We start from the raw sequence: 20,691 nt of genomic DNA on the forward strand, positions 1-20,691 counted from the left end.
GACACGTGTCTCCAGTCTCCACGCGACATGGCTGATTCCTAACACCCTCTGAAACGGCCCAGCAAGTCGCTCAGTCAGGGCGACGAGGGGACGGGGTGTTAAATGGGTCACCAACGCCCACACCCCGAGATGAGTAACTTAAAATAGAGTCACCGTTCCATCAGAAACTCATTCAAAACGAACTCCGACACCCGGGTGCCTTAAAGACAGCCGTTCCAACCCCCCATCCCAACACCACCCACTTGGTTTCCCCGCCCCGCGGACCCAGAGCTCGAAGGGCGGAAACGGACCAAACCCCTGGGAGACGTGACGCGGTTTTTTTTTGGGGGGGGGGGGTGGGGGGCACTTGCCTCGGTAAGGTTTGGTGTGGGAGGGGGTGGGGGGTGGTGTTAGTGGGTGGGGGGTGGCGTTGGGGGTGGGGCGGGGGGTGGGGGTTATTGGGGGGGGTGGGTTGGTGTGTGGTGGGGGGTGGGTGTTAGTGGGGGGGTTGGTGGGGCTTAGTGGGGGGTGGGGGGTGGGGGGGGGTGGGTGCTAGTAGGGATTAGTGGGTGGGGGTTGGTGGGAGGGGTTGGTGGGTGGTCTCGAACCCCCTCCCCCTTGAGTCAGGGCTGCCTTGTGCCACCATCTCTCTATGAGAGCCATTGAGCTTCTTTGTGGCTAAATTTCCCAGTAACAAGACCAGCTGCTCCTACGTCATCCATCACTCACGTCATTGACCCCTCCCCTCCCAACACCCCTCACTGGCCACGCCCCGTCCCCGCCCCCTTTCCCCCCTCGCCCCGCCCCTAGACTCCTATTGGTCAGCAAGCCTACGGGCGTGGGGGCGGGGCGCTTCCCCAACGCCCGTCGCCGCCATTGGCCGCCCTTTGTGGCGATTCGAGATCTGATTGGTCGAGGGGCCGCGTCAATCGGAGCGCCCGGGGGGGGGCGGGGGCGGGGCGATGGGCGGGGCCTGCCCGCCCCGCCCACCCCCTCGGATGACGTCGCGGCATTGTGAGACCACCCTATAAAAGGAGGCGCCGGCGGTCGAGGAGAGACAGACCGCGCGGAGCGGAGCTGCGAGAAGGAGCTCTCGGGGGGTGATCCGTCCGTCTGTCCATCCATCACCAGCGAGAAGGGTACCCCAGGGGGTGGTCATCACCATCATCACAGCCACACACCCACAGCAGGTTCTGTGGGCAACAGCACTCCCTCCATCCCTCCCTCCTCAGGACTCCCTCCATCCCTCCCTCCTCAGCACTCCCTCCTCCTCTTCTCCTGTGGGGTCTCTGCATTGAGAGCTCTGATCCCCATCTCTATATTTTATATATATATATATATATATATATATTTTTTATATATCTATATACAGAGAGAAGGAGGAAGGAAGGAAAAGAGACAGAAGGATCCCAGGAAGGTTTATCCTCAAGGAGAGAGAGAGAGGGGAGAGAGAGAGAGAGAAAAAAAGGGGAGAAGAGGAGACCAGACCCCAAGACCCCCAGGAGTGTGTCGTGTGTCCCCCCCCAACAACAACAACAACAACAAAAAAAGAAAGTTTGGGTGACGAAGGGGGGGATTCCCGGGTGTGTGTGTGTGTGTGTGTGTGAGGGGGGTATTCGAAGACGGGAGTGAGAGTGGAAAAGAGGGGAAAGAAAGAGAGAGAGAGAGAGAGAGAGAGAGAAAGAAAGAAAAAGAAAGGAAGAAAAGAAGAAAGAAGGAAAGGAAGAAAGGAAAGAAGCCCAAAGCCATGGAGATCTCGGCGGCCGTGGGCTTTGTGAGTAGACTACTCCGCAACACGGGCTTAGTGAGCCCCGGACAGCTGCAGGTCTTCAGCCACTCGCTGCAGGAATCTCTGGCGGGTGAGTGCGGCGTCTATTCATCATAATAATAATAATATATAATAATAATAATAATACTAATAACAATGATGATGATCCAATAGTAATAATAATTACCAGACAGCGATTAAGCCTTTGCGACCCCCCCCACTCCACTCCACCCCCCCCCCGGGGCAGCAGCGCCTTTCCCACCCGGTCGAGGCGTCTGGAAGCGCTTGTGCCTTGTGCCGCACCTTTTATTCCCCCGACTGGGAATGTTTTCGTTAACGGAACGGGGTTCTCGGTGCGTTTTCTTAACGAAGATCGTTCCGATCGATCGCTCCCCCACTCTCCCCCCACTCTCTCCCCCCCACTCTCTCTCTCCCTCTCCCCCACTCTCTCTCTCTCTCTCCCCCACTCTCTCTCTCTCTCTCCCCCACTCTCTCTCTCCCCCACTCTCTCTCTCTCTCTCCCCCACTCTCTCTCTCTCTCTCCCCCCACTCTCTCTCCCTCTCCCCCTCCCTCTCCCCCACTCTCTCCCTCTCCCCCTCTCTCTCTCCCTCTCTCTCCCTCTCCCCCCTCTCTCTCCCTCTCTCTCCCTCTCCCCCACTCTCTCTCCCTCTCCCCCACTCTCTCTCCCTCTCCCCCACTCTCTCTCCCTCTCCCCCACTCTCTCTCCCTCTCCCCCACTCTCTCTCCCTCTCCCCCACTCTCTCTCCCTCTCCCCCACTCTCTCTCCCTCTCCCCCCACTCTCTCTCCCTCTCCCCCACTCTCTCTCCCTCTCCCCCACTCTCTCCCTCTCCCCCACTCTCTCCTCTCCCTCTCCCCTCTCCTCCCTCTCCCCACTCTCCCTCTCCACTCTCTCCCTCTCCCCCCACTCTCTCTCCCTCTCCCCCACTCTCTCTCCCTCTCCCCCACTCTCTCTCCCTCTCCCCCACTCTCTCTCCCTCTCCCCCACTCTCTCTCCCTCTCCCCCCACTCTCTCTCCCTCTCCCCCCACTCTCTCTCCCTCTCCCCCACTCTCTCTCCCTCTCCCCCCACTCTCTCTCCCTCTCCCCCCACTCTCTCTCCCTCTCCCCCCACTCTCTCTCCCTCTCCCCCCACTCTCTCTCCCTCTCCCCCACTCTCTCTCTCCCCCAAAAAATAAGGTGTTATAATAAAAGTTTTGTCGGTCTCCAGTTTGCAGCGCGTTTGTCTCTCTCTCTCTCTGTGTATTGTTGTTTTATTTCTGGTTTCTGTTTTAAGTTCTGTTTTAGTGACTCGTTGTTAACCTCAACTCAAAATGTTCTCTCTCTCAAACCTGAACTTTTATAGAGGGTTATAGAGAGAAAGAGAGACAAAGACAGAGACACAGACAGACAGACAGACAGACAGAGAGAAGAAAAAAAATAATATAAAAAAAATTGTTCATTTTTTTTATATTTAACAAAAATTATTATTTTTTTTAACCACAAAAAAAATTCTTTGCCTAAAAATGCAAAGCCACGAAAAAAAAACGTCCTCGAGGTTTAATGGTTGTTATGATTAATGCAAATAGAGGGAAAGTCATAAAAACCAAAGAAACTTTTTTGTTTTTTATTATTTTATTATTATATATAAAAAAAAGTTACTGTACGTGAAGAAAGAAAATAAGGCCGAGAGTTTTTTGGGGAAAAAAAACAAGTCCACACTATATGTGACGCAGAACAAAAGGGAATTTTTTTAATATGGGAACATTTCCTCTACAAGTAACCAAACTTGTCATTTTTGAAACCAAAACCCTTTGGGGGGTGTTTTTTTTTTTCCTCCCCCCCCCCCCACCACCTCCCTTCCTTTAGAGTTAGTTCACTGGTTAAAAAAAATCAATAGTTTCATTTCTTTTAATATACTTCCCTCTCTCAAAAAAAGTTTTTTTTTAAATTTCCTACAAGTAACTAAACTTTTTTTTGCACCCAAAACCCTTTGGGGGGTGTTTTTTTTCTCCCCCCCCCCCCCCCTTTAGAGTTAATTAGCTGGTAAAAAAAACCACAATCTAAATAGTTTAATCTCTTTTAATATACCTCTCTCACTTAAAAAAAAGTTTTTTTTTAATTTCACAACAACAACAAATTAAAAAAGATTTTTTTTAAACAAAACCCCCACCTCTCAAGTCCTTTAGGAGAGAAAAACTATCTTCGACTTCATTTAACTTCAGTGGAAGCTGTTGCCATCTCTGGAAGAGAAACCACTGGGTAGAAAGTTTGTTTCAAGCTTTTTTATTTGTATTTGGTAAATAAAAATAAGAAGTCGAAAGCCTTTTGCTTCCACGTCTCGTTTCTTTATAGCCAAAGCCGCTGAAACTTTTTGTTCCCTCTTTCCTTCAAAGTTTGTTTAAAAACCAAAGTTGCGGCCGCAACTGTAAATAATGACGTTTATTAGTAAAACAAAATGTGGCAAAAGTTTTCTTTCTTTCTGTTGGGACACTTTTTAAAAAAAATATTTTCCTTCAGGTTGTTTCGTTCGCACCAAGTTTGAAACTGTTAAAAGCTCAAAGGAAAACACAAGTAGCAGTTTTGTTTTGCTCAATGAAACGTTTTTTTCTCCCCTTTCTTCCAAATTTTTTTTTTTAAAAAGCCGAACAAAAGCTTGTGGCTGAGATAGTAATTCTTTGGAAAAAGTGGCATTTTTAATTGATATTAACATAGTTATTTTTAAACCGTCAATGTTTTAGCGTAAGCTGTTTTACTAACGAAAGGCGCAGTGCGAACGTCATTTGCGCTTGTCACCAAATGCTAATTTCTCATTTTCTTGTGTTCCTATTTCTTTCCCTCTCCCTCTCTCTCTCCTATTTCAGAACATTACAAACATCACTGGTTCCCGGAGAAACCCTGCAAAGGCTCTGGATATCGCTGCATCCGGATCAACCACAAAATGGACCCCTTGATAGGAAGAGCTGCCAACAAAATCGGACTGACCAGCAACCAGCTGTACAGGCTTCTCCCCAGCGAGCTCACCCTCTGGGTCGACCCCTACGAGGTGTCCTACCGCATCGGCGAAGACGGCTCCATCTGCGTCCTCTACGAAGCCCCTCCACCGCCCACCAATACCAGGGGCATGTTGACCTGCAAAACCGAGCTCAATATGGGCAGGTCCAGCCCTCCCAAAAACTACTGGATGACCGTTTCAAGTTGAGACTCTTTTTTTAAAATATATTAACGAAAGTCCCCCCCCATAAATATACACATAAATAGCTCCAACTTGCGAATTCGGCAGTGTACCTTATACCTTCCTTAAGTGGCTTTTTTTTTAAAACACTGGGACGCACAAAAATACTGCGTCCTGATTTTTTTTTACAATATTTTTTTAAAAAAACCCTGATAAAAAAAACAATCCGGCCAGTTGTGGTATACAGAAGGAATATTTTTTTATCCGGTTTTTTTTTTAAACCTCCATCTATATGGATTGGGAAAATCTTCTGCAAGGGATTTTTTTTTATACATATATATATAAAATATAGATCTCTCTCTCGAATGGGATGTTAGCTTCAATTGTGAAACGTTTTTTCCGGCATCGCAGTTAAGTCTTGTTTCACAAGTGGAATGTTTTTGGAGAAAGTTGTCCCACTATTTGTAACCCCCAATACATCCTGTATTTGTGGTTACCAGTAGTTCTTGAGGATAGGGATTTAATTGGCTACGTGTAAATGTTTTGCTCAAAAGAATTATTTTTATTATTGTGGGGAAACCTCCCTTTCACCCCCGAACCCTTGCTCCCCAACGTGGAACGTTGGCAGCTAAATTTTAACACAGCACTGAAAATGAACACTTTAGAGATTTCTTTCCAAGTTTTTAAAAAAAAAGGATTGCAACTTTGGTATATTTTGGTATGAAGATACTTTTTTTCCACCTTCCAACCCCCCCCCCCCACCACCACCCCCTTTTTTTTTAAAAAGCTTAAAAGTTCCAATGCAGGAGTCTTGACCATGTTTTTTTTAAAAAAAAATCAACTGAAATGTTTTTAAAAGAAACGATGCTTTGCCCCCGACGTTCTTTAAGTATTGTGTGTAACTTGGGGATCAGTTTCCATTAAGTTTTACAGTTCTTAATATGTTTATATATAAAAAGTGGGGGGGGGGGCGGGGAAGAAATCATCCACTGCCTTTTTTTTGACTAAACTGTGAAAGGATTCCTGTAGCTTACCTTAAAACTGACACTGATTTTATGTATTAATGCAAAGCTGTTTTTAATGAACCCCGCAGATTCCCTTTTGGTAGCGATTATCGTGCAGATATTAGTCAACTTTGTACCCAGTGCAAGGTTTTTTTTGTGGGGGGTGGGGGGTGGGTGGGGAGGGATGGGGTGGGGGCAGTTTAAGCTATGTGAATCTAAGCTGTTGTACATTTTTTCTTAAGTATTGTACAGGCATATTGGAGGAATTGTACAGTTTTCTATTTTAAAGAGTTTTAATTAAAAGCATACTTTTTTCAATGGAAAAGCATCTTGCTTTTATTTGGTGGGTGGACGTGGAAGGGAATCTGTCTGCGCGATGAGGAAGTCCAGATCATTGGGAAGCCGGGGGAAATTCCAGTCGGGTTATCGAGTAATCGGATTTCACTGCAACACTGTGAACAGCTATTCCAAATACGGACTGAATAATAATGATCCTTGCATTCGATTATAGCTCCTTCTCACTTTGTCAAGTCATCTCAAAAGTGCTTCACAGGCTGTTGTGGGTGAAGTGCAGTAGCTAGTTTGCACACAGCAGAGTCCCACAAATAGCCATGGAGTGAATGACCCAATTTTTATTATTTGGGGGATTTGTTGACCAGGACACTGGGACAGAGCTATATTGGAGTGTCATCTCAGACTTATGTGACTCCCCAAGTCCTGGAGAGGGGCTTGAACCCACAACCGGACTCCGAGGCGGGAATGCTACCACTTTCAAGCAATCCTACACTTTCCAAATTCTGAGTTAATTGCTAACTGATTCTCAGAGTTTTGCATGGACTTGTAACTTGAGAATTGGATTACTATTACAACAACAGTCGCAGAAAACAAACTAATGGGATTAAGACCAGCTCCTCTTTGCCTTCGGGCAGTCTGTTTAATGCTGTTCCTTTGGCTTTGCTGATGTCTGGGTGGTGGTGATCTGGCTCCTAGTCTAACCCACTCACTGAGTTGCATTTGACTAATCTTCCTGTGGTTTGGGCAAATGTGCTGTCACCTAACATCCAACCTTGAATGTGACTGGTGCTTCAGTGTCAAGGGAATAGTATCTCAACGGCAATCGAGAATCTAGGTACTTGGTATAACTATAGCAAGCTCTTGGTTCTGACTGAGCAGTTGGGGTAAGCTTGGTTGTAGTTAAATGTTAAGTGAATTCATACCTTCAATGCTATACCATTGCTGCCACCACCCATTATCAAATGAGCCAGCGTCAGTGTTGGCAACTGCCCGGTGTGGGGGGTCTCTATTTGGCTATCTGATGAAACTGGATAAGGTGTTGTTACGGCCTTGGCTTAAAAATATTTTTGGAAGCTGTTCTGATGGCTCAGCAGATTTACGGGCGAGTAGCTGGGCCATTCAACAACAACAACTTGCATTTCCATAGACCTTTCACGTTCTGATGGCTCAGCAGATTTACAGGCGAGTAGCTGGGCCATACAACAACTTGCGTTTCCATAGACCCTTCATCCGGGGCAGCCTCTCGGAGCACCTATCTTGAGAATAAGTACACGCTCCGCAGAAAGCCTTGGGCTCTGATTCCCGGTCTGTATTGAGAAACTGGGTCTTAATTGGAGCGAGACTTAACGGGCACTGGTGACAAGTCTCGACAACGCTGTTCCTGCTGTTGTTTCTTCATTTGTTTCTCGAGATTCCTGTTGGAAGCAGATGTTCTTTGCTTTTGGCCGATAACAAGAATTGGCTTGACTATGATTTTTAGCCATCGCAGCAGTCAAATAACTTGTGGACATTGGCTGCCTGGGGCTTATGTGTGGTTAGTGGGCTCCTTGGGTGAGATACACTTGACTGGGAGAAACTCCCTACTTTTTTCAAATAGCGCCATGGGATCCTTAACATCCACCTGAACAGACAGACAGGACCTCCGTTTAATGTCACATCCGAAGGACAGCACCTCTGACAACATTAAACCCCCCCCATTCCCAGCACTGCATTGGAGTGTCAGCTCAGACTATGTCTGGGCAAAGTGCCTCTTAACAAAAACTGGCGCGGGCAAGATAGGAAAGTACTCGTGCACTGAAAGCAGACTATTTACATTTTTTGACGGATACGATTTCTTATAACTTGTTTAGACCTGAACCTCCATAGTTCTGATGTTGCGACACTGGTTGTCAAATTAGACATAAAAAACAATCAAAAAAAAATATTCCTTTCCATCTGCAGTTTTATCTTCTCAGTGTTTTTTTTTCTCTCTCTCTCTCGTGTGAGGCCCTTGGCATCACGTTTATATATCTACAATCCTTGCATTTGTTGCAGCATACCTTCCAAGATATCTCAAAGTGCTTCAGCAGGGCTTTTTTTTTTTGGTGGGTGGTGAAGCGTAGTGACTGTGTACTTTGTAGGCGAAAGCGGCAGCGAATTTTCACACAGCAACAGCCCACAAACGGCCATAAAGTGAATGACCCATTTTATTGTGGTTGTGGTGGGGTTTGGTTGTTAGCCAGGATGCAGGGAGAAACTTCCACCTCTTCCTGGATAGGGGAGCGAAATGGGAGGGGGAGAGAGAGAGCAGCTGTTATTATCTTTAAATCAGGATCAGACATTGGAATGCATTTGAGTGCACGCCCATAATCCAGCGTTGTTCTTCAACCCACCATTCTTGTGTGTCGGTTTCAAGCTGATTTTCTCCTCCTGGTCGATAGATGTGTCTGAGGCGGTGCGGAGGCAGTGGGCAATCTGGAATCGCATCCAAACCCAAGTTTTCAGCAATTTTCTCTAAACCCCTGAGTGTTGAATTCCCTTTGGAGTCTTTTAATTTCACCTGTATGTGTTGCAGTTTACCGCACGAATAAATCCCTACCCTTCTTAAGCGCTTCGAGACACTACCCTGCACGAAGGCTGCAATTTAAACGCAAGTTTTTGTTAACTCTTGACGTTTAATAATGATAATATTCCTTGCATTTGATATAGCGCCTTGTCCAGTCGTGGATCGAGTGGCCAAATTATTATTTGGTTTTTGAAGGGATTATCACCCCCGGAAAGCAATCCGCCAATCGACTAACAATGGGGTTCCTACTTGGAAAGTAATGGGACGTCCTCCCGATGCGAAAGGCGCTATACAAATGTAATCTTGTTGTTGTTGTACTTAAGGCTAGGTAAACAGAGGCGTGTGGAGTAAGGAAACTTGTTTAAGGTTTCGCCCTGCCAGGAATCAAACCTGGGTCCTCTTGCTTGCGAGTCGAGTGGTCGAACAACAACAACTTGGATTTATATAGCACCCTCCACGCCGGTCGGCGTCTCAGTGCTCTACAGGAGTAACCACTACTCTACAGGAGTCTATGGATGGATTCGAACCCCATTGACCCCTGGTCTGTTGAGCTGCTTCAAAAGTGTTTACTGATCTATGACAAAGAATGACTTTGCAGATGGAGTGAGCGTGATCAAGGTTCATCACCACATCCTGTTTGAAGGGATTTAGGATTTGGATTTAGACCTGACAAAACACTAGTGTTTTCTATGCAGTAATGACCTCCTGCCAATTCTGTCCCCCATCTCTCCTCATGTCAGTGACTCATACTGAGCGACTCACAGACACACCCCAAGCCTTCCCTTCCCTAAAGGAGCCATTCTTAACATGTGAGTCACAGGCATGATTGCCTGGACTTACACTTTATGAATGGTTAGTGGAGCAACATGTGGCAGGATATCACCTCCGAGTCACTCTTGTCTTACCCACACTCGACCATCCCTTATGAGAGCTCTGTGCGTTGCTGACTGGATGACAATGTAGGGCTTGGAATCCCATACAGTTATAGCCACCTGGTAAATCCTTTTTCTCGGAATGCAATTACCATTGTATTTGATATAGCGCCTTCCCGCATCAAAACATCTCAAAGCGCTTCACAGAATTTTACTGGCCAGTGTAGTGCTTGTGTTTTTTTTTTACAGGACAACACGGCAAAGTACCGCACACAGCGATGTCCCGCAAACAGCCACACAGTGAAAATAATATCTGGAGATCCAGTATATAGTTTGGGCCACGATATGTCAAGCGACTGCCAGGAGAGGATGGTGGAAGGCGAATTGGATGTACCTTGATCTTCTTTCGCCTTGTAGAAAATTCTGATGTGAACGACCAATTTTATCTGGGCAAGTTCGGGAAGTCTGGCAAAGTGTCCCTTCGATACACGCAGCTCTGCATGTTCCTCGGAAACGAAAGGAACATTGGGACAATATAGAATTGGGACAATACAGCAGTTCATCGAGGTTCAAGGTTTTATTGCCCCCGAAACACAACGCAATGCTTTTTGTCGCTCCTTCCCTCTCCTCCTCTCGAGGGCTCCTTATTCCTTTTGCTGTGACTGGTTTCACAAAGACTGAGCTCCCTCTGATGCCTCACTCTTGTGACTTGTGTTGAACTCTCACTCGTTGTGAAATCGGATTTCAGTATCTCTCCCTTTTTTTTTGGGCTCTTGATAAAGGTCTCCTCAACCTTGCGCTCTTTCTGTTGGTTACCAAACAGGGTACAGATTGTGAGCGCAAGGGCAAGCTTCAACCTTGCATCAGTCACACATCAAACCAAGATTGGGCATTTAACAGGATGTTCACAAAGTCCTCTTATGTGCGGCTTACTGTACAAGTATTCGACCTTCAGCCTCTCTGCCCCCACCCACCCTTTGGAACTGCATCCCACAGTCCCTTTGCCTCGCTCCCTCTCTTGCCTCCTTCAAGGCCGCATCTGAAGGCCCTCATCTTCGCGGGTCCAAATTCCAGACTGACCAGCGCCTTGGGATGTCCTCCCGATGTGAAAGCGCTATGCGAATGCAATTTGTTGTTCTTGTTGTTGGCACCCCCATGTTTCTTTACGCGTAAGAAAAAAAAATGCGGGGAGTGAGGGGTGGGGGGGTGGGGGTGGTTATAACAGGACTTTGTGAACACCCTGTACAGCAATTGCCGTTTATAGCCCAGTTTGTACATTGCAGCGATTACGATGAGTTGACGGAAAGTTGCTGACTAGGTGTCCGCTCGTGCCGAAGTCCGGGATTGATCTGGTTTTAAGAGATCGTTAACACAAGGAGCAAAGTCGCTCGTGCGAAGGGCCTGCGCTTAAAGCGAAACCCAACAACCATTTGCCTTTGATGGACAGTAATTTTTATGACGTTCCAAAGCAATTTCACGGGATTTATGACCAGCTTTATTTTGTGGATTTGTCCGCCAAAATGTGGCCGTCAAAGTGCGGCAAACAGCCGTGGAGCGAGTGACCAGTTTTATCTGGCGGATTGTTTGCCAGGACATCAGGAGAGAGAGAGAGAGAGAGAAACTGCCTTCTCTTTTCCAAGTAGTGCAATGGGATCTTTAACATCCACCTGAACAGACAGACAGGGCCTTGGTTTTAATGGTTTAAATTAAGGAAGGAGCCGACAGCTCCGCACTCACCCAGCACCGCACTGGAGTGTCAGCCTCGACGATGTGAGCTCAAAGTCCCTCGCTTTAGGTTTGGAGCCTCAGCCTTCGTGACTCAGAGGAGAGAGCGTTACCAAAGAAAACCAGGCAGGCTGACACCTTTGTGACTGAAGGGACTTAATCCGTTGCAATACAGTGAAGCTCAAAAGAATCGCTACTGAACCGCAAGAAGCAAAGCGCAATCAGACGAGCAATGTTTAGCGGTAACTAAGTAATGGGCGACCCCATTACCATGCTTAAGAGACACCACTGCGTTAGGAGACAAAATGTGCTGTGTTTAGTGTGAAAACCTTATAACATCCCGAGCGTTTCCTCAATATACAAGCCATCGTTTGCTAAAACTGCGCGTTATGCAGACAGCTGACTCTATCGCATTTGCTTGGACAAAAAAAAAAGAATAATAATTTGGTCGCTGAATTCACGACTGTTTGTGGGGACGCTGCCGTGCGCAATTGGCTGCCGCGTTTCGCCCACGAAACATACAGTCAATTCACTTTACAGTACATCCTGTGAAGCGCTTGGAGATATCACGAAGGCGGGATAAGGCGCTGGATCAAATGCAAGGATTATTATTATTATTATTATAAAGATTGAACCTCTAACCCTGGCTCAGACACAGACGGCTTCGATAGAAACTAGTGAGCTTCTGCTTTTCTTGAACACGTAATGTCAGTTAGACCCTGACACGTCTGAGCTGCTGGTGTGCCAAGCGGAATATTTTGGGTGGGAGGATAGAGACTCGGGGAGCGAGGGGGAAACATGCATTTCCTGGAGATTGAAGTGTTTTGCTGTAAAATCTTATCCGCTTGCGTCTGCAAAGCAAAACACAGCAAAATAAGCTTTGCTGTGCCTTAATTTGCAGTTGAACGCAGCCTGAGCTTTTAAGTTACTGAGAGGTGCTTAAGGAGCGACAGATTTGTGGCCCTAATTCCTTGTTTTCCTGGAGTGCGAGAGGGGAGAGAGAAAAAAACAGGAAATGGCATCTGTTTAAATTCTGTTCTGTAACGATTGCTCAGACTGTTATGCTCTGGTGAGAAGCTGGCATTTACACTAATCCTGGAACTGTAAGAAAGTGAAGTGAAACTGCTATTATTTCGCAAGATGCCTTCGGCTGCTCGCGCTCTCGTCCCTGAATCAAAGCACTCCAGTGCTTTGCCAGATGTGCCGTTCCTTTGGCCGAAGCATTAAATGGAGGCAACCTTTGGGCTATTCTTGTGAACGTTAAAGCTCCCACAAGACTATTCAAATAGAGAACGAAGTCTCTCGCTCCCGGTGACCGCAGACAAACTTAGTCATTCACTTCACGGCTGTTTGCAAATTAGCTGTTGAGTCTCTGCCTACACGTTTACAGTGAGCACATCTTCACAGCGATTCCCTGTGAAGTGGATAGGGTGTCTCGAAGCTTGGAGGCCCTGGATGAAACACAGGGTTATTTTTAAAGGTTTTTTTTGTCGCAGAGCAGGATTACACTTGAATCAGGAATGGGTTTATCTAGGGCTGGGTGGCCTCAGGCAGGAAGATCATCATGTGAGCCCCAGTGAGATTCTGGTAAATTCTTTCTCCTACTAAAAACAAACCCACTTCAGGACTTAGGATCACACAGACTAAGCTGACGCTCCAATGCAGCGCTGGGGGGGGGGGGGGGTTGTTGTTGCATTGTCGGATGCGACGTTAAACCGAGGTCCTGTCTGCCTGTTCGGGTGGATGTTGGGCAAGTTTCCTTACTCCACACGCCTCTGTTTACCCAGCAGGAAGTAGGAACCTGGCTGTCTGGTTTACCTAGCAGGAGGCAGGAATCTGATTACTACTTCATGGTAATACTAATAGTTGCTTTTCCGGTGGTAATAATCCCTTCAAAAAAATAAATCCACGACTGTTTGTGGGGACGCTGCTGTGCACAATTGGCTGCCGTGTTTTGCTCACAAAATACACAGTCGATTCACTTGACAGTGTAACCTGTGAAGCCCTTTCGAGACATATCTGGAAGACGTGATGTGGTGCTGTATCAAATGCAAAGATTATTATTATCCACACTGACTGTCCGTAGGGGAAGGAGTGGGGAAATCACCAGATTGCGAACAGAAACAGTTTAGTCTTCCTTATTCTCAAGGCAATGAGTCAACTCAGCAATGAGCAGGGAATGGATAAGCACATTTCCACATCTTTGTCAAACCACATGGGCTTTCCACATCTTTGTCAAAGGATTATTGCGAAAGGATTATTACTTATGACTGAATATCAACTCGGTCATTGGGGAGCTACTATCTATCTCACAATAACACTGCTGGAATATTAAGACAGTGTGTCCCAGGGAATGAACCTTCGATATCATTGTTTAAAGATATAAGTTTCACCAGAGCTGGTTAATTGCCGTAGCCATTACCCGGCTGGCAATTTAGACCATAAAGCACCACAACTTTCACCCATGTAGCACCTTTCACATAGGAGAACGTCTCAAAGTATTTCACCGAGGCTATCGCAATTCTGGACAACCTCACACTTCATTGTAAATGAGAAAGCGGCCGTACAGGCTAAGACTGGAACTCGGTAATAACAATAATAATATTTGATATAGGGCCTTATCATTGTCGTTGAGATGTCTCAAAGCGCTTCAAAGGAGGAACCTTGAGCTATTTTTACAACACTGCAAATTGCCTTAGGACGGTGCTGTCTGTGTGGTGGTGCAGTTAAACAAACAAGATTTGACTCAATGTGCCAAAAATCCTACGTGCCCATAATTTGAGGAGCAAAGTTTAGCACCAGCGCAGATAAATGACATCAAATTGGACTCAGTATTTAGCCCGAGGCTCGAGGTTTACACCCAGAACAATCCAGAATCACACCTCTTGTCGGGAAGACTTGAATGACTGTTGTGGGATGTCACCTGGCTGTGATTAAATGTCTGTCTTCTGGTCAATGTGTTTCACCCACAAAATATACAGTCAATTCACTTTACAATATGTCCTTTGAGAAGCGCTTTGAGACGTCTCAATGACGCGATAAGGTGCTATACCAAATGCAAGGGTTATTATTGATATTATTAACACTTGGGAACCGTGTTGAGACCTGCCTACTGGTAACCATAGCACATAAATATTATAATAATAATCCTTGCCTTTGATGTCAACGCAAATCCTCCAATGTCAAAACATGTCAATGTGTTTCACAAGTAACCGCTATCAAGTGAAGTGACTGTGCATTGTTGAATACAGCAGCCAATTTGCTCATAGCAAGGTCTTACAGAGAGGCAGGAAGCAAACACGAATTTATCTGATCTCAACGATGGGATAAGGCGCTATACCAAATGCAAGGATTCTTATTATCTGGAGGATTGTTTGCCAGAGCAAAATAGACCCATTTTACCAGTTGGGGAAGACCCTGAACTTTCTTTGTGTGTGTGTAACAGATGGAGGGATGGCATGTTAATTATTTGCACAGATGATTAGACTGCCCTTGTACTCTTTACTTCTTCTTCTGGGTGACATCTTGGGGTGTTTTTTTGGAGCACATCCTCCTCCAAACTTACGGTTCCCAATCGCACGAATCCAGAAACACCACGTTCATTCCCATGCAGTGTATCTCTCGTGGATTGAGTGACCAAATTATTATTATTTTTTCCGCTAGGCGCATGGGCGGAGGCCGCTGTCCCACAAACAGAGGCTCGTGGATTTTGGCAGTCGCTGATTAACGTCTCGGAGGTAAAATTAACAACGACCGAGGCGTGGAAAAAAGCTACAAAACGATTATTTTGCCTTCTTGTAAACGTTCTTGTAAAGCACTTCATCAACCTGTCCCGTCCGCTCCCTCTGCTCTGCAGGTACCAGCCTGCTCCACACTCCCCGCCCAGCCTGCTCCACCATCATCAGTCAGGCTTTCTGCCCCCGCCATCCCACAGGGCCTCCTCCCTCCCTCGCCCTCCTTCAAGGCCTGTCTCAAGACCTTCCTTTGGTTATCTTCCCTCCTCCACGCCCTCCGCCCCCTCTCTGATCCCAACCCTCAGCTCGGTTGCAAACCCTCATTGTCCAACGCCTTGAGACAATATTCACATCCTCCCGACGTGAAAGGCGCCTTCTAAAAGCAAGTTGTTGTTGTTTTGTTGTGTGCTTTTCTCTCTGCACTTCTTGAATTTTCTTCATTTCTCTCTTTATCTCTTTTTTCTGAAGATTTCTTGGAATTTGAAGGTTGAGTCGGTGAGTCAGTACCTGGAGGGGCAGAGATTTAAAGCAATTATCTGAAGAGCAAAGGGAAAGGTTAGGAGAAATCTCTCAAGTGCCCTTATTGTCTAAGAAAAAACAAATTCGGTCGATTCCCCTTTCTTGGAGAAAAGTCTAAATGAGATTTCTATTGACTTATTCCCACAACCCCATCTCCCCCCAATCCAGTCTATGTCTTCCGAATACAGATGGGATTGAAGGTATAACCATAGCTCAATATTTGACTGTGTATTATACCTCGAACTCGATATTTAATGCGCTTTCACACCAATAATAAGTCTTGCATTTAATTTAGCGCCAATAATAACTCAAAGCGCTTGATACAATTACTCGAATTGCTGGATTAACGTGATTATAATTTGAAAGGATAATTTGACCCAGAAGATGATTTGACACAATGTCCAAATATCCCAAAGCGCTTCACAGGGAACTGCTCTCGAGTGTAGTGACTGGGTGTTTTGTAGGTGTATGCGTTGAACTGGCTTTCAACGCCTCATCCCGAGCGATGACACCTCTGACAATGCAGCACTCCTCCAGCGATGCACTGGAATGTCAGCCTAGACTGCGAGCTCAAAAGTCCCTGACGTGGGGCTTGAAACCCTGCCCCCACCCCCACCACCTCCCCTCCACCCCCATGACCTTCTGAAATTGGAGTTGAGGTACAGATCAGCCATGAATGGTGGAACAGGCTCGAGGGGCTGAATGGCCTATTCCTGTTCCTATGACCCAAGGGAGGGGAAAGTGCTACTGACTGAGTCAGTTTGACACTGGGTTGCAACCATCTTATTTGCAGTGTATCATCTTTAATGCTTACGGCTTGCAGTGTAAGACGGGGGTTGGTGGGGGGTTGGAAGATAAACCCCTCAATCTGCTGTCTACATCTCCGTTATTAATAGACTATGCCCGAGCCTCCCTCGAGGTAGCAATCTACGTGCTTGCACTGCCTCATCAACGGTGCATGATGAACATAAGGGCTGACAATATTTGACGGGAGGAGACATTATTCGGTGTTTAGGCACACCTCGTTTGTGCCAGCACAAATCCCTGTGCCTCTCAAGGAAACCGCTGAGCCCTTCATTTTCATAGATAATGCTCCCGTCTTTGTGCTGTTCCCAAGAGGCGAGGGAATCAAAACACCGTAATCAGATTTCGCCTCGAATTGAGAGAAATATGTAAATAGAATGTTAATGTATGCAAAGTTGGCTTAGCATTAGCCTCGCTCTGCACTTCTGTTTTCAATGGGAGCATTTTGGTGCCTCCCAGTTATCCTGTGATGGATTGACGCCTAATATTGTTGTCCGTAATAATTTCCCAGCAGGGCGAAACATTGGGCAACTTTCCTTGCTGCGCACTCATCTGTTTCACCAGGGTTCACACGATGAGGCTCCTTCCCAAAGGCCGCCCGACCCCAGACAGACCCATTCCTGAGTCTGGTTACCTCGCAGTAAGTAGGAACCCGGTTGTTAATCGATTGGCGGATGCTTTTTATTCCCCGGGGGTAATAATAATCCTCCAAAAAAAAATTGGTCACTTCAGTCCACGACTGTTTGTGTGGACGCTGCTGTGCGCAATTGGCTGCCGCGTTTGCCCACAAAATATACAATCAATTCACTTCGCAGTATATTCCGCAAAGCGCTTTGAGACGTCGCAAAGACGTGATGAGGTGGCGTATCAAATGCGTTATTATCTGAAAATCCTCTGCCCAGCCCAGGTAAACCAACCCAAAACAAAGGCAGCAGAACAACACAGAGGTATTCTTTTAGGAACCTGTTCCGCAACTTGCTAGACCGGGGGTTGGAGGAGGAAGAAGAAGGACAATATCTGCTCATCTCTAGGGAGTTTTCTTTACCAAGAAAAGAAGAAATGTAATCACAAGCGCCTGATTGAGCAACGTGCAGAAATTATGCACTCCCAACACCTTAAAAAACAAGCTCTTCTTATTAATACAGCTGTTGCAATGACGCAATCAGCCCTGGCTGCCTCACGCTTGTGTCATCATCTCCTCTTTGCTCACCGACCGCAGTAATTGTAGGCGAAGCTGTTAAGTTAAAGGTAATGATGGTAAGCGGGTCAGGTGTCGGAGCCAGTGTCTCAGGAGAGATGTAATCCATCACGTCACCCTCAAAGCCTGGATCAGTTTTGCTCAGCCCACCAAGGCTTTGCTTTGCATAAACACTTTGCATAAAGCTCCTTTTCGCTGCGAGCTGCAGCTCCAGCCATTCCGCTTGTTGCTGCTCCTATTGACCTCATTGTCCCTCCAGCAGAGATCAACAGCAACAACAACTTGCTTTTATACTCCCCTTTATTATGGGGTAGCATCTCATAATAATAATAATCCTTGCACTTGATATGGCGCCTTATCACGTCTTCGAGACGTCTCAAAGCGCTTCACAGAACATACTGTAAAGTGAATCAACCATATAGCACCTTTCACGTCGAGAGGACATCCCAAAGCCCTGCTGGACAGTGAAGGGTTTGCACCCGAGTTGGGTGTTGGAGTCCAGATGTTTGAGGCGGGGGGTGGGGGCTGGTGGTGGGGGGGGAGAGGGCAAGGAGGATGGAGGATGGAGGTGGCAGGATGACCGAAGGCGTGATCAAAGAGGAAGGCCTTGAGGCGGGCCTTGAAAGAGGCGAAGGAGGTGGAGGGGGGGGGTGACTTAAACTTTTGGGAGGAATTTCAGGCCTGGCGCTGTCAATGGCAAAGGCTGAGGACAAAGTTACAAAACTCGCTGAAATGAAATAAAAACACATTGCGATGGGCTGCCCCCAGGCCCTGTTTCCGTTCCCACACAGGACAAAAACACAAGAGCCAGCAGGTGGGCGGGGAGCCTGACATAGAAACGAGATCCACCCAGTCTCATAAACAGCTTAGTTGCACAGTTTCAAAGTGCGAGGACAATGTCTGGCACTGAAGTGCCTGTTTCTTGCCCTTCGGACCAGTTTTGCCCAATTCGCTCACTTGTCAACACCATTGTCTTCTGTCTCCAGCCCTTTCCTCCGAATGAATTAAATCTCACGCCTGTATTGCAGGAACCAGCTGTGCCTGTTCAGTCCTGGCTGCCCCCGTTCGCCTGCAAAAACCAACAGTCACTCCACCTAACTGTAATAATAATAAGAAGAACCCTTGCATTTGATACAGCCTCGAAACGTCTCAAAGCGCTTCACAGAAAATACCGTCAAGTGGATTGACTGTGTATTTTGTGCACGAAACACGACAGATAATTTGCGCACAGATAGTATCCTCCACAAACAGCCACGGAGTGAACTTATTTGGGGGCTTGTTGGCCAGGGACACCGGGAGGTAGACAGAAACTCCTTTGTCTCTTTCCGAATAGCGCCTCGGGATCTTTAACGTCCACCCTAACAGGTCAGACGAGGAGTGAGGTTTAATGCCTCTTTCGCAGGACGATGCAAATCTCAAAAGCCGTTTTTCTCTCAAACTTTCTTTTCAGGACGCAACTGAGCCCGATGCTAGCCTCAGCCAGTATCCACCCCCTCAGCTCGTGATCACAAGCAGGAACCCTGATTGATTTTTTTTTGCTTCCTTGAGACCATTGTACCCTTCACGGGTCCCACCCTTGTTCCGCATTAGCTTGTCTTCAGATCAGCCTGCATCAAAGCTTTGGCTTGAAGGCATAGCACAGAGGGCAAATGAGAAGCTAGAGCTATTTACGAGCGCAAACCCCCAATTTATAAAACACTCTGGTTACTTGTTTTTGAATAAGATGTAGATCAGTGATATTTACGATGATCATGAACCTTAACAACAATAACCCTTGCGTTTGGTATTGCCTTATTGCGTCGTTGAGGTGTCTCAAAGCGCTTCAGGTATAACAGATCTTCACCATTACAAGGCAACATGTCCCTAAGGCTAAGACCGGGTGGACTTTTGATCCTTGGGGTTTATGTACGTAATAACAGTCCTTGCATTCGACAGAGCCAAATGGCTCAAAGCTCTTCACTGAGATTTCTGCCAAGTGACAGTGCATTTGGAGGCTGTATGGACTGTGTATTTACTGAAAACAGATGCTGGCGTAGACTGCCTTTGTGTGTGTGTGTGTGTGTGTGTGTATGTGTGTGCGCACACTCCCAGTATCAAGGAGATTTGAGCAACACAATGCCTCTCTACCTTTCTACAAACACAACACGACCTCGACTAAAAATAGTAGCTCAAAGCACGTCCGAGAGTTAGGATACGGGAACCGAACACGGGAGTGAAATGGAAATTTAATCAGCCACTGTACGTATATCTCTTTTCTAAAAAAAAAGGAGTTTCGACGGGTCAATTCCGTTCAGTAACTCTAAGACAATGTAAAAGTAGGTCACATCGGAAACAGCCTTGATCTGCCCTGTCTGTTTCCAAAGATAAGAACCGTCTGTTGCTAACGGTCTGAAGGATAAAACAATGGCTTTTAGCTATTTGGAAAGAAAGGTTCTCATTTCGGACGGTGAGAAGGTTTACTTTCAGGCGGGGGGTGGGTGGGGGCGGGGGGTGGGCGGGGGGTTGCAGGTTTCATGTCACTATAAATAATATAATAATAATCCTTGCGTTTGATACAGCACCTGATCACGTCGTTGAGGCTTCTCAAAGCGCTTCACATGATCTACCGTAAAGTGTAGTGACTGTGTATTCTGTGGGCGAAATGTGAAATTCTAATCTGACACGCTATTCCATCGCGTTCATGCGTCTCTCAAAGCGCTTCTTAGAGATTTGCTGTCAAGTGTAGTGACTGTGTGTTTGTAGGCGAACGCAGCAGCTGATGTGGGCACAATCAGACCCCACAAACGGCAGAGAAGCGAATGACCAATTTTATTTGTGGGATTGTTGGCCAGACACTGGGAGTGAGAAATTCCCTTCTCTTTGCAAATAGTGCCATGGGATCTTTAAAGTCCACCTGAACAGGCAGACAAGACCTCGGTTGAATATTGGTTGGTGCCAACATAATAATAATTATAATGATCCTTGCAGTTAATACAGCACCTTTTCGCGTCTTTGAGACGTCTCAAAGCGCTTCACAGGATACACTGTAAAGTGAATCGACTGTACATTTTATGGGTTAAACGTGGCAGCCAATTGC

At 46.6% G+C, this 20,691-nt stretch overlaps 1 protein-coding gene across 1 annotated transcript; it reads left to right on the forward strand.

Annotated features, from left to right (window-relative positions):
* Positions 1-1,552: 1,552 nt before the first annotated feature.
* LOC103174132 (protein BTG1-like) lies at positions 1,553-6,249 on the forward strand. The gene is made up of 2 exons (XM_042342175.1): positions 1,553-1,838; positions 4,610-6,249. Exons 1-2 carry the CDS (start codon positions 1,727-1,729, stop codon positions 4,945-4,947), a joined length of 450 nt encoding a protein of 149 aa, XP_042198109.1. The 5' UTR covers positions 1,553-1,726; the 3' UTR covers positions 4,948-6,249.
* The last annotated feature ends 14,442 nt before the right edge of the window (positions 6,250-20,691 follow it).

Source organism: Callorhinchus milii, unplaced genomic scaffold, assembly GCF_018977255.1.
Source record: "Callorhinchus milii isolate IMCB2004 unplaced genomic scaffold, IMCB_Cmil_1.0 Scaffold19, whole genome shotgun sequence".
NCBI lineage: Eukaryota > Metazoa > Chordata > Chondrichthyes > Chimaeriformes > Callorhinchidae > Callorhinchus > Callorhinchus milii.